Here is a 12,997-nt window from a genome sequence, read left to right as displayed (position 1 = left end):
CAGAGTCATAGAATCACCAGGATCAGAAAAAACCTCCAAGATCATCCAGTCCAACCATCCACCTCTTGCCAGTATTTCCCCACTAAACCATGTCTCTCAGTACAACATCCAAATGTTTTTTGAACTCCACCACCTCCCTGGGCAGCTCGTTCCAGCACCTGACTGCTCTTTTGGAGAAGAAATTTTTCCTAATCTCCAACCTGAATCTCCCCTGGCACAACTTGAGGCCATTCCCTCTCATCCTATCACTAGTTACATGGGAGAAGAGGCCGACCCCCACCTCACCACAACCTCCCTTCAGGTAGTTGTAGAGAGCAATAGGGTCACCCCTGAGCCGCCTCTTCTCCAGACTAAATCCCAGCTCCCTCAGCTGCTCCTTGTAAGAGTTGTGCTCCAGATCCCTCACCAGCTCACTGCCTTTCTCTGGACATTCTCCTGGACCCCATTGTCTTTTTTTGTAGTGAGGGGCTTAAAACATGTAGGTTGCTCTGCTGTAGTCTGTTTATGGCTTTTACAATTGGTACAAAATTAAAAGATTTTTTAAAAAATGTATTGGTGGATAATATGATTGATGTAAAAGAAGGAAATAAAAATAGTTAGTTGAAGAATGCACTCTTGATTTCAGATGAAACTCACATACTTCCGTGATTTCAGACTCTCCTGCAATGAGCAAGCAGTGGGCAGATATTCAGGACACAGCAGTTCACCCACACGCTGCAGATTGCAGCAGCATAGCTTTAAATTGCATGCTGAGATAGAGGACTTTGTACCTGGGGTTTCCAAACAGTTATGTGTGAAGCGGTAGTGATGCACGAGCTGCTTCAGTGGTACCCATAAAAAAGAAAGGTTGGCGTAGTGCCTTTTCCCTAAACAAGATGGGGATGCAATCAGATGTTTCCACCTGCTCATCTGTATTAAATCTGGCAGAGAGCCTGGAGCTGACATTGCCACCACCTTCACAAAACAGCACAGTTATTTTTGTCTGGTGGTAGTCGAGCAAACAAAGTTTGGGGAGTCTGGCTTTCTCCCATAGCCTTCAACTGCAGCTTTTGGATCCACTATATTTTGATGTGGAGCACCTTTTGAAATACAGAATGAATTTAACAGAAACCTAGACTTAAATATACAGAGAAGTCTTACATATTTGTTTTTGTTTTAAACTTGCTAATGATTCGTATTACCTGTATATCAAAGACTTTCAAAAGAAACTAGGGCCAGAATCATTTCAGGGGTAGGAGGTAGATACAACATAATTCTGGTTTGTGCTTTAAGTGACAACCACGAGTGTCACAGCTTAGGGTTTTAGCTTTAGTGGTTCAAAGAGAATAAAAAAAATACTTCAAATAAACTTCTCCTGTGAAGCTGAAGCTTAAAGTGATACTGCAGTTTAATTCAAAAGAAAAAGAAGAAATGAACCAAACTGTTTGCCATTATACCATTTCTTGCAGCGGCAAAGCAAGAGCAAGCAAAAGCTTTGGCATTATTCTGTAGTGGCATTACAATACTATGTTAAATCTGGAATTACTGGGCTATTGCATTAGTTCTAATCGCCTGAGAAACCTGAAAACAGTCACAATGTGGTTTTGACTTTTACACTAAGAAAAGCATGTGTGCAAAAAGAATCATTTTCAACTAAAAATAGAACATCAAGAGTAAATGCCATAGGTAAACAAGTTGTTTGAAATACATGACTAATTTGGGGCATGTTGGGCTAAAGAAAACTCTGTCAACAATTCTAGTACATGCAGTTTTGATAAACAAAACCATATTATTCTCAAAATCTGTCTTTGTGTTTACTTCCTCCAGCTTAATGTCATTTTATTTTTCAAAGTAAAACGCTTAAAAATACTCATCTCTTGAAGAATTGGGGTCAGTTTTACTGCTGAGAAAGTGCATCATCAGCACTGCAGTGCTCATAGAGGGCTGCATGTAATGTCGTGTCTGGATAGAGCTGTTGTATTCGTCTTGACATCTCTTGAAAACAATATGTATTTTGGAGCCTGGAAAACATATTTCAGTTTCCTATAATATCTTCCTTGAATCCAGCATCACCTTCAGCATACAAAACTAGAAGAAGAATGCTCATGGTGAGGACTCATGCTCACTTAATGAGTGAAAGTGCTTATTAATTTTAATGAGCTTCCAGCTCCATGATTGTTTTTTTTTTTTTTAAAGTGGCTGATGATCAATAATAAATAATGCATCTTATTCCTACTGTAGACAAAAAGAAAACAATTAAAGTTGATTTTGGACCACACAATGTGAGACAGATTTAAATATGTCGTTGACAATAACTGTTCCTTTGGTCTTCATCCTTTCAAGTTTGCGGTTTTAGCAGAATCCAGTGTAGGTATTTGTGTACATTGGTTCCTAGATGCAGGTTATTCTGTTAACCATGGTGACAATGTGTATACTGTGTGGTGCAGAGGTGAACTGCTGACATAGAGGACAAAGCCCCAGTGCTGTGAGGGGAGAAAGAAAGAAAATGATTTCCTTATTTTTTTTCAATTCTGCAGAGAGGAGAGTGAAAGTGTGCTGACGCTGAAAGGGCTGACTCCCACAGGAATGCTGCCCAGTGGTGTGCTTTCTGGAGGAAAACAAACACTGCAAAGCGGTAAGCATGTTTGCCTCTGTGTGTCATTATGTGTAAAAGAAATGATTGTTAAGTGGAGAACCCAAGAAAAATACCCAAAGTCTTCTCAGAGATAAATAAATAAAGGACAGAGTGAAAGAGGTGATTTGTTGTACTGGAGCATTTGGAGCGGTTCACATAAGGCCATTTCTCCAGACTTGTTATGTACCACTGATTTTCAAAGAAAGAGGAGGGGAAAAAGTTCCTGAGAATCAACTGTTCAGAGTGGTAGATCAGCATCACATGTGAAGTGCACTGTTTCCACAATTTATAGTGTCATCTTTTATTTTTCTCAAGAGCAGCTTTTGATACACTGAGTACAGAAGATTCAGCTTAGATAATGACACTCAAACTCTTATTTTATCTGATTAGTTCTTCCTCACCGATGAAAATAGTTCTAGAAGTAGATTTTATCTTCTAGCAATTCTAGCTGACAGCTTGAGAGCAATTTCACATTCTGATTTAAGCCAAAGTGAAGGGAGGCTCTTAACAACGCTGTTTGGCTTGTGCACAAACACAGTATTGTCAGCTCAGTTTTATACCGAGTGCTTTTTGTTCTAGGTAATCCCTAAGTCTGTAATAGGGCTGCCTTTGATAAAATATTCCTTTTGAAATAAAGAGCTGCAAAGTATTTAATTTACTACTATAAGCTCTCCATTTTTTTTTCTGTGTGTATTACTGCAGAGTGTATATATATACCAGTCTCACACTTTCTGAGATCCTGTTGGCAGTAGATGTAAGAAATAGAAATATTTATAATTTTAACACAGTCTCAGCCTCTGATTTTCCTGTTTCCTTCCTGGAGCATTCTTTCTCTGTATTTTTCCCATTTACTGTGTCTTTTCTCTTACCTGGAAGATGCAGGTATTCCGTGATGTACCTTCTTTTCCCCTTTTTTGCTTCCCTTTTTCTTTTTGATGACTTGTATGTTACAGACATAGTAACGTTCTGCTTTGAAAATGCTGCAATATGATTCCACGGGATGCCTTTCTCAGCAGGGTTGAGCTCTTTATCTAGGCTTTTCACTCTACGGTTGCATTATATTTCTCAGAAAACTTGGTCCAAGGAAACTGCTGTTTTTGGCCTGGCTAAATATTAGGAATTGAAATGAATTTCAGAAAATTGCCTAGAGGTCTGATTTACAATGACTAAATGGAAAATCTCCTCATACTGCAGTGTTCCAGCACAGTAAAACATTACTATACATGTTCACCTGAATTAGTTAACACATAGTACTCCATTCACCAAACAATCTGAAATGCACATAGTTTCTATTAAGCATACATTCCTATTATTGTATGTTTTAACAGAAAATATGACCACTGTGTTCTGTGGAAGTAATACATTTTAGTCATCTTTTTTTTTCCTAATGTGTCAGTGCTGGTTTGGATCTGGTTTTTCATTTTAATTTTTCTCATGACAGTTGTCGTGTTTCCTTTTCTTTCACATTTGTATTGGTTCAGTTCCTTAATTTTTGTCTTTTCTCTCACACTATAGCTTGAGAGGCACAGGCTTACCTTGGTGCATGTGGATTAGCTCCTCTAATTTCCCCATGCAGCAAGGTAATGTTATACATCTTTTAGAATTGATCTCAATGCAATCCATATTTAACATCCTAACCACAAAACTAAATAAATGGGGATTTAGTGAGGTCAAAAAAAGCTTCTCCATGTGGAGAAACAAGACAAAAAAGAGAAATCCCTAGAAACTTTGCTTATTGAGCTGTTCTTTAAACCAGTGAAGCTCTTGAAAATCAAAATTTTCTTCTTAAATACTTAACTGTATGATTGCTGTATTAGGTCACATTTGCTGATTTGCTTCTGTTAGTAAAACTCTGACTGCAGAAACAAATTGAAGCCAAAAATGATGGTTAGAACTCAAACGCAAGCTATATTTTTTAAGAACGATGGAGGTTTAAAAGCAGTGGTAACATACAGTGTATTTATTTACTCGTAACAGTGCAGAAATCTCCTTTTCTCTCTCTGACCAGGCTTTGCAGCTCCGGAAGCCCAACTGCTTTCAATCTGGTTTCAGTATCCATCAGTTGAAAATACTAAAAGAATTTTGTTGTCAAAGATCAGGTTGCCATAAAGGACACTTACAGATGGAGCAAACTGAGTGAAATTGCAAGGAAAGAAAAAAGCTCTCTGAGCAAACTCTTTCCCACATTATGGAGAGGTTTCTTGTAGTTGGGACAGAGAAAAAAAACATTCTTAGAAGTTGCGTATGTGATTCTTTTGCCCTGTACCAACAGCTAAAACTTTTCAAACCAACTTCGTAAGTGGTATGAATTTGATGTGATGGCTTTATGCCATTTCTCATTCTCTGTTGATGCTGCAAATCAAACAGCTCTTATTTGAAGCCATGGGAATTATACAATAAACTTTGCAGGTCAGATGTGCAATATGGAAGACATTTTCATTTCGTAGGAATTTTTTTTAGTTCAAAGAAAAGTGTTCTAGTACGCTTTTATGAATTTTGTGAATCTTTCTGCTTCATACACTTCAGTTTAATTCGATCTGCAAATTACTGTTTTTATGTAGCATTTCTGTGTGTGTCTGTTTTGCCAAAATCCAGCACTTACAGTAACATTAGTGTTTTAGCTCCTTTGCTGTTCACTGACTTGTTCTTAGAGTTAAATCCTCTGCTCATTTTTCTCATTCGTTTTGCTACCCCTTTCTTCTCTTCAGCTACTGTTGAGGCTATTGAGGCTGATGAAGGTAAATTGGCCAGTCCCCTTTCTGTTGGTGCTACAACAGATAAGGGCTCTGCTGGGTGTATTCATTTTGCTGTAGCTTGTACAGATTGTGTGGGTGTTGGGCTAACAATTGTGGCTCGGTATTAACCAAAATGTAATTGCTTTAAAGGGGAAAATGTTTTTTTGTTGTTGTTGTCGTCGTCGTCTTTTTTCTTTCTGAAAGTTATGATCCCGTTGGAATTCCTGTGTGTTGAACCAAGCACTGAGTAATGCCGCAGTAGGAGATCAGGGGACTTGGATCTTGAGGGACATAACTCGGCAGCAGCTCGTAAATGCTCTGTGACACATAGCTCCAAAGCTGTATGCTGAAGGCTGGGTCTTGTCTCTGCCTCTAATCATTCTCAGCAATCTCTGGTCAAGGAAAACACACAGCCTTTCAATATTTTTTCCTTTTGTTGTTTTTCCTTCAGTTTGTTTTTTTCTTTTTTTTTTAGTTCTCTAGAAAAAAAATTATTGGCCTTTTGTTACAGTTCAGCACGTTTCTGTTTCTCTTTAAGTAAAACAACACGAGGCATCTGTCTGCAAGACATCTGTTTCCTCTGGTAGTGGCAGTTTACACACTGGATATTTACATTAGAGCAGCCATTAATGCTGACGCTCTTTTAGCTACAAATACGAAGTGTCTGGCTGCCTCGGAAGATAGCTGAGTGTTTAGCACCAAAAACTATGGTGCTTTATTGACAGACCTCTAATTTAACCCCTAAGCAATTTTTAACTATACAGTTAAGACCGAAGTAATTGCATATTGTGATGCAGATCTACAATATTCATTCAGCATTATAAAGTTTTGGAAGAAGAATTTTCATAATTCCCCTTTAAAACAAAATTCTTCAGTTGTATTTTGTTCTTGCCCCTCTCAAATTTTCTGTGGGTATTTTTTTTAGATAAATATACAAAATATGATGATTGCTGTCTGTTGGTGAGATGTGCCCTTTTGGCCAGTTGAATTTGTTTTTGATTTTTGTAAAGCAGTGAATAAAATTATAGAACAAATAAGTAAGAGAAAATACAACTGCTTTCTAAATAGCAGTGAGTAAGCTGCTATTTATGTTGGAATTATCTATTCCTATTGGCGATCTCTAATCTGCAGTGTGCATTCTCGTTGACAGTTTGGCTGTTTTCTGTGACTTTCTGTGACTATGTGTTGTGTTTAGTATACTCTCAGTGTAAACTGCTAATACTCGTTGTCTGACCAGCAACTGCAGCAGAGCACCTTCTTCAGTATTACAGATGACAATGTGTCTGCTTGAAGTGCAATTGATTGAACTTGATCCCATTCCAGGATGATGCACTCCTCAAGTTAATTCTTGATTTGCTGTCCTCACTAGTTAGACACAGTAACCAGAGTTGTAATGGATAAGTCTACACAGACGAAGCTAATGATGGAGAAAATGTTTTGTCCTTTCCTAATTGTCCCTCTGCAGTTTGATTCAGGGCCTGATGACACCAGGTGCTCCATAGCTATAATTCCAACTGAGCTGCGCTACTTGCCAGCTCCAGAACACAGCAAGTGTTTCAGCTTCAACATGGCCATCCATTAAACTGTTGTTTTAAGGGACTGGCCTGGGTGCTTGTTAGACATCTTCATTTTTGTGGTAGAAGATAAAATACTGGAAAAAAACTCACTGTAGGGCCTGTTTTGTTTTCACTTCTCCATCCCTGCTCACTTGACTAATTGCCATTATGTTGTTGTTTTTCTAAGTTTAAGGATGATACATGTTAAAAACCATGCACTTCAAAGTTCCAATCTAACATTTGTGAAACTGGTTAAGGAACTAAATCCTGAGGCAAACAGGATGTATCCATTTTCACAGGAATGGTTGGCAAAAATACCAGCATGAAAACGCTTTTCTTGCTCCCACTAAATGCAAGGAGTGGTAGATTGGTACCAGGGATGTTTGGGGTTCTGGGTTTTGGTTTTCTTTGTTTGGTGTTTTCTTTTTTAGCAGAAGTTCAAGCTTGTCCAGAGCCGGGACTACATTTTGGAGGAGGGATACTTTGGGATAGAGAGGGGAGAAGATAAAGAGTGGGAAGGAACATTGAATTTGATCTTTGAAACTCCCCTGCCATTTTTCTCTCCAGGGAGTTTGCAGTTTCCTGGTACTAACACACCATTTCTGCTATATGGCATGTTAAGATAGAGGCATAACAGAAGTGCAAGCAGCATTCTGGAAGTACAGCACACTGATTTGGTGTAGATAAGAGAAAGACACACAGAAGGCTTTTACAAATTGTCTGTGGGGCTGTGACCTGCTGTTTGCCTACAGTGCTTTGTTCTCTTTTGCTTTAGAGCTAAATATCTTAAATTCTTCAATCACAGACAAAATAAATCACAGTCTGTGAATACATTCCTAAGCCTGCGTCTGCCTTCTGAGGTTGATGTTGGCCTCATCGATGCTGCTGCTGAAAGGCATTTCAAAAGTCATCAGGTCCAGTTGGAACTTTGGTCCTCTGTGAATGTATTTTCAAAGTTCAGCTGTACCAATATGCCAAAATGATGATATCCCTAGTTTGTGTTGCACATCATTGCAGCTATTTGACTCAAGCTGCTTTCTACAAATCCAGGGAGACTGGAGAGGGCAACTGCCCCGAGTGACCAGCCAGCAGCTTGCCAGCATTATTCAGAATGTAGAGCAACCCCTTAAAGGGTCAGCCCAAAACCCCTAGCCTTAACGTGCATCACACATTGAAAGTCAAATGGGAGTTTTGCCTAATAAAAGGGTATTATGGTGGGGAACAATGTCTTCCAGGCTGTAAGCCATGACAACAAATGCCAACTCACTGGGCCACCACTGTGCCCTAAGAGTGATTCCGCATTACAGATTGTAGTTTCATGTGAGCCTCGGAGTGTTTTAGGCTGAACCCCAATGACCAACAAAGTAGTGGAAGCCGATCTTGTTGAGAAACAGAGATGGTTTGCCAGAGGTGGTGGTGGTTCACCCCCAGCTCTTTGTATACACGGTAAGGAGTCTGTCGTGCTGTCAGATCTTCTCGTTGCCTTCTTGGCAAAGAAGGGCGTTCACTGGGGGAAAAACTGCCAAGAGTTCTGCGTTGCTAATTTTACTTTTTAATAATCCTTTATTTAGCTATCAAAGGATTTTCACCCCAGCATAAGATCACTAGCTTCGAAGAGGCCAAAGGCTTAGATCGAATTAATGAGCGAATGCCTCCGCGCAGAGATGTGCCATCTGATGCCAACCTTAACTCCATCAACAAGGCAATCTCCACAGAGACTAATGGCACTGACAGCAACGGCAGTAATAGCAGCAATATTCAGTGACCGCTGCCCGGGCGGGGGGTGAGCTGCAGGGCACGATGGGGTTGCTGCACATCAGCAGTTGGATGTTCTTGCCTCTGATAATAGCTTACTCGCTCTGGGGGCCAGGTGTTGGATTCGGTTTACAAAATCATCTCCGAAGAGATCGTAAACTTTAATTTGGTGGGAGGGGGGTGGGGGATAGACACCTCCTTTGGACATGCCTTTAAAATGCTTGTAGAAAAATGAAAGCTAATGCTGGTATATATTGCAAAGTTAGGGGAATGAACATGTTTTCCTACTGCACTGGGAACTTCTAGATATGTTACTGAAAGGCCTTTTGTTATGTTACTGGACATGAAAACTTTGTTTAATTTCTTACTAACTATTGTACGTTTACAGTTGCAGCACTAAACATGGACGACATCAAAACATTTTTAACAAAATGTACAAACTAAATAAGGACTATTTATTGATAATGTTTTGCTACTCTTGTCAGACAATGGCTATGAAATAAATTAGGCAGTCTTTAAAAATATAGAAAAAAAAAGGAAAAAAAAAGAATGTTGGAAATTTGTTTAAAATGCCAAAAAAAAAAAGAGAGAGAGAGAAAGAGAGAGTGAGAGAGAGAGAGAGACGGTTTAATTTTGTACAGATTATGCTTACCTCAGGTTTCTTTAGTGTGCTTCAATGCCCTTCTTTAAATATAACACTTATCTTACTAATTTGGCAGCGATTATCTTTTTCTTTGTTTAAAAAACAACTGGAATTATGATAACATTTATCTTTTTTTGCTGTTTATAATTAGGAGGGTTTGGTTTGGGGGGTTTTCTGGGTTTTGTTTTGGATTTTTTTTTTGGTAAATCAAGTCTTGGTTGTGGCTTGCTGAATTTAAATATTTATGAGTGGTGCATTTTTAAGTATAGTGAACAAGACACCATATTAAGTGCAGTGAAAAGCATCTATATTCTGTAAAAATCTGCCTATGCATGTTTTTTAAGAAAAAAATGGCTGTATAGGCCTGTATGGGACTGTAATGCGCTTAGTGGTCTGACTTATACTGGAAATGTATGTATACTGGCGTACTTTATATTCTCTAAAAAAAAATGCTTAATGCCTTTGAAATTTTGTAATCGAAAAAAAGCTTTGAAAAATCTAAGGGGAGAGTATTCTTAAAGTTTTTAACATGAGCTTGTCAGTGCACATATAGATGGGTAGCATGTTTAGCAAACCTTGTGAAATTTAAATAAGTTTGTAGTTACATGTGAACTTCTAAATGCATGATAACTGTTAATGTCATAATGGTTTAGTCATTTTGTTATGTTCTGTCATGTGCCACAAAATGTGTAATTTTTTCACTTTTTTCCCTTTGTATATCAGTTACGGGTTTCGACTGGTTCATTCTGAAAAAGAAAAACTAAACAAAACGGTCCATTGATATTTTTTAACAATTGTATAAGTGCCCAAGTAATTCACTACAGCCTACAGCCTTGCCTTTGTAATTTGACTTCGAAATGTTGGCAATCAAAAGCATGCACTTGTAACAATGAAAGAAGCATTTTATATTACTACTCAATAAAAATGTGCATGAACTTAAGCGCTCTTCCCTTTCTTGCTGACTAAATCACAGAAGTGCACACACACGCGCGCGTTTGTTACTTTCTTCCTCTTCGGACAAGAGAAGATAGTCTGTGCAAAGGAAGGAGGACATGTTTCACAAGTCAAGGTCAGTTCTTTACTACAAAAAAAGTGCATTTGTTACCTAGCTGTTCTGGGCTGCTCTGCATACTGCCTGGTTGTTTGGTTTCCCCCCCCAGATTCCACCTAGGAAGTTGTTTTTGCTGTAAAATGAGTACAATGAATCCCACTGGTAGAGTGCACAACATGTGCTGTCTGTGCACTTCCCTTTCTCATCCAGAGGTTTCCGTACTTAAAATTTGCTTTTTTATTCCCCCAACAGATGTTGCAGACTTGTTTAATTAGAAGATTTATAACTAGAAATCTAAACTTACAGAGGTTGTATAGAATTGACGGCAGAAAGACTCATCTTAAGCTTTCACGGCAAAGAGAAAACTCTGGGGCAAATGCAGGTTCCCCTTTTTCCGTTGTGACTTGTGAATTATGAAGATGTAACTACAGTATGCAGTTAACATCCTGCCCTCTTTGGAAACAAGGAAATGGCATGGACAGGCCTCACAAATGTTCTTAGCCAGCTCTTCTCCTGTATCTGAAAAGGTGAATTAGGATCATTTTCAGTGTTCCTTTAGGGAAAGAAAAAAAATCAATGCTTTTCAGTATCGGATTTCAAATGTTCTCTCTTTCAGTCAGAGATGAATTGTAAAAGCTCTGCGTTTTTTCTCATTTTCTCCCTAACTGTGCTCAGCATCCTTCCACAGTTCCGTCGTCCTGTGAAGAAGTGATGGAAAATGCCAAAGAGTGCGACAGTGGGTATTGCAGCAGTCTTCCTTTCAGGTAGCATTATCAAATGTTGGTGTGGTGCCTGTTTTCTTATGTGTTCTTCCTACTGTAGCTCAGCGTCTTGTTAATTTTGGCAGAATAGGAATGGTGGCAAAAATATAGTAAATTCAGAAGATCTGGGGCTAGAAAGCTGGATCAGTTTTAGATTTAAAGTTTTCATAGAATCACAGAATGGTTTGTGTTTGAAGGGACCTTTAAGATCATCTAGTTCCAAACCCCCTGCTGTAGGCAGGGACACCTCCCTCTAGACCAGGCTGCTCACAGCCCCATCCAGCCTGGCCTTGAATGCTTCCAGGGAGGAGGCATCCACAACCTCACTGGGCAACCTGTTCCAATGTCTCACCACCCTCACAGTAAATAATTTTTATTTCAGATTGTATAGGAATAAAACACAGATAGGAGGCATGCAACATCTGACTAATCAAATTATTTCTGTACAAAGTAACGGTAAATCCCAGTGATCATTTTATTTGCCACGTTAGCCCTAGATACATGCTAGCTGAACAGCTATGAGTGGGTTACCTTGGGGTGAGAGTTTCTGTAGAATCATCTGAGCTAGCACTCAGCAGCCAGTTTGTGTGACACAGAGCAGTGCTGTCCGTCAGTGCAATATATCGTCAGCATTGGTTTAACTGCGCACTGGCAGTTGCTTAACCCAGTTTACCAGGAAAAAAGGAGCCTTCCCTCAGCAGTGGTGGTGTTATGTAGATCTCCGAATCAGTAAACTTAACCTAAACCATCAAAGCGAAAAATCAGCTGTGGGTTTGCTGCAGTTGCCACAGAGCCTAAGGGTAAGCAAGTTAGCCCAGGCTGAGAATTGCATTAGGAAACTCCACGCAGTCAGTAAGGAGGTTTTTTGAATTTCTTATGTCTTGGAAGAACAAAAAATCCCCTGAACGTGTGAAATAGCAACCTCAATGTGCTGAGGTAAGATGGCCTGGCTCTTTGCAGGACTGAGCCCTTCCGCCCTGACGCGGGGCATGTTTTGGGCATCTCTGAGGTATGTTCTGGGCTGTAATCAAATATAAAATATAGCCCAGAATATAGCCTATAATCAAATTCTAAAAGGACAAAAATGTTTTTCAGAGGTTATATTTCCAGGGCATCCTGCCTCTTCTGGCTGTCCTTTTGCCTGCTGCAGAAGGAGCTATCAATGAATTTGAAGACAAACTGGTGCCGCTGAAGGCTGTTTTGGATGTCGTGGCTTAACTCAGTGAAATGCCACACACTGAAGTACGTCTGCCCTTCCTGGTTTCTTTTTGTCATTGGTGCCTACATCAGGCTTTACTGGATTTTTTAACTGCTATGTTTCTACCGTGGGAGATGGTATATTGGTTACATGTATTTTCTGCACTACCACAATCTTCCTTTCAGCAGCTGTCAGGTGTGTTAGCTGTTTGTTTGTATACATTCTCTGAAGAAGACAATCTCCATTATTGTCCAGAGTTTCCCCCAAGCTGTGCTGGTGTTACCCTGCTTAGGCTTGTACCGGTGCCACCAGCTGTCACGCACAGATACAGATTCTTTCAGAATTTTCTTTGACTCCCATTTTTACTGCCAGCAGAGAATGGTCTGCAGCCTCTCAAGCAGGTTCGGCATAATTTCACTTACTCCTGAGAATGTGGCCAGCTAAACTAAGGTCACACAGCTGAAAGATGCTGCCCATTAGTACAGACCTGATCTATCTTCCATAGCTTTAGTTCTCAGTGTAAGAAACGAAAATTTAGGGGCACTTTCTGGTTCAAACTGAATTTATAATTTTAGTTCTTACAAATCTGTTTCCCTTCTTTTAAAGGTATTGCTGCTCAGATTAGTCAGATCCATGCATCTTCCCACTTCTTTCACAAACAGAGGGATGTGAGAATCAGCTCTT

The 12,997-nt window shown here is 39.5% G+C and overlaps 1 protein-coding gene across 2 annotated transcripts in view; it reads left to right on the top strand.

Moving 5' to 3' along the window:
- PPP3CA (protein phosphatase 3 catalytic subunit alpha) overlaps window positions 1-10,243 on the top strand; it is a 194,653-nt gene extending 184,410 nt beyond the window's left edge. For both annotated transcript variants that reach the window (XM_021394703.1, XM_021394702.1), the window contains exons 12-13: window positions 2,517-2,614; window positions 8,477-10,243. In XM_021394703.1, the coding sequence (XP_021250378.1) occupies window positions 2,517-2,614; window positions 8,477-8,670 (292 nt within the window). In that variant the 3' untranslated portion in view covers window positions 8,671-10,243. The remainder of the gene's footprint in view (window positions 1-2,516; window positions 2,615-8,476) is intronic.

The sequence above is a fragment of the Numida meleagris genome, chromosome 4 (assembly GCF_002078875.1).
Source record: "Numida meleagris isolate 19003 breed g44 Domestic line chromosome 4, NumMel1.0, whole genome shotgun sequence".
Taxonomy (NCBI): domain Eukaryota; kingdom Metazoa; phylum Chordata; class Aves; order Galliformes; family Numididae; genus Numida; species Numida meleagris.
Note: the sequence above shows the minus strand (reverse complement) of the source record. Positions and strands in the feature narration are given on the sequence as shown.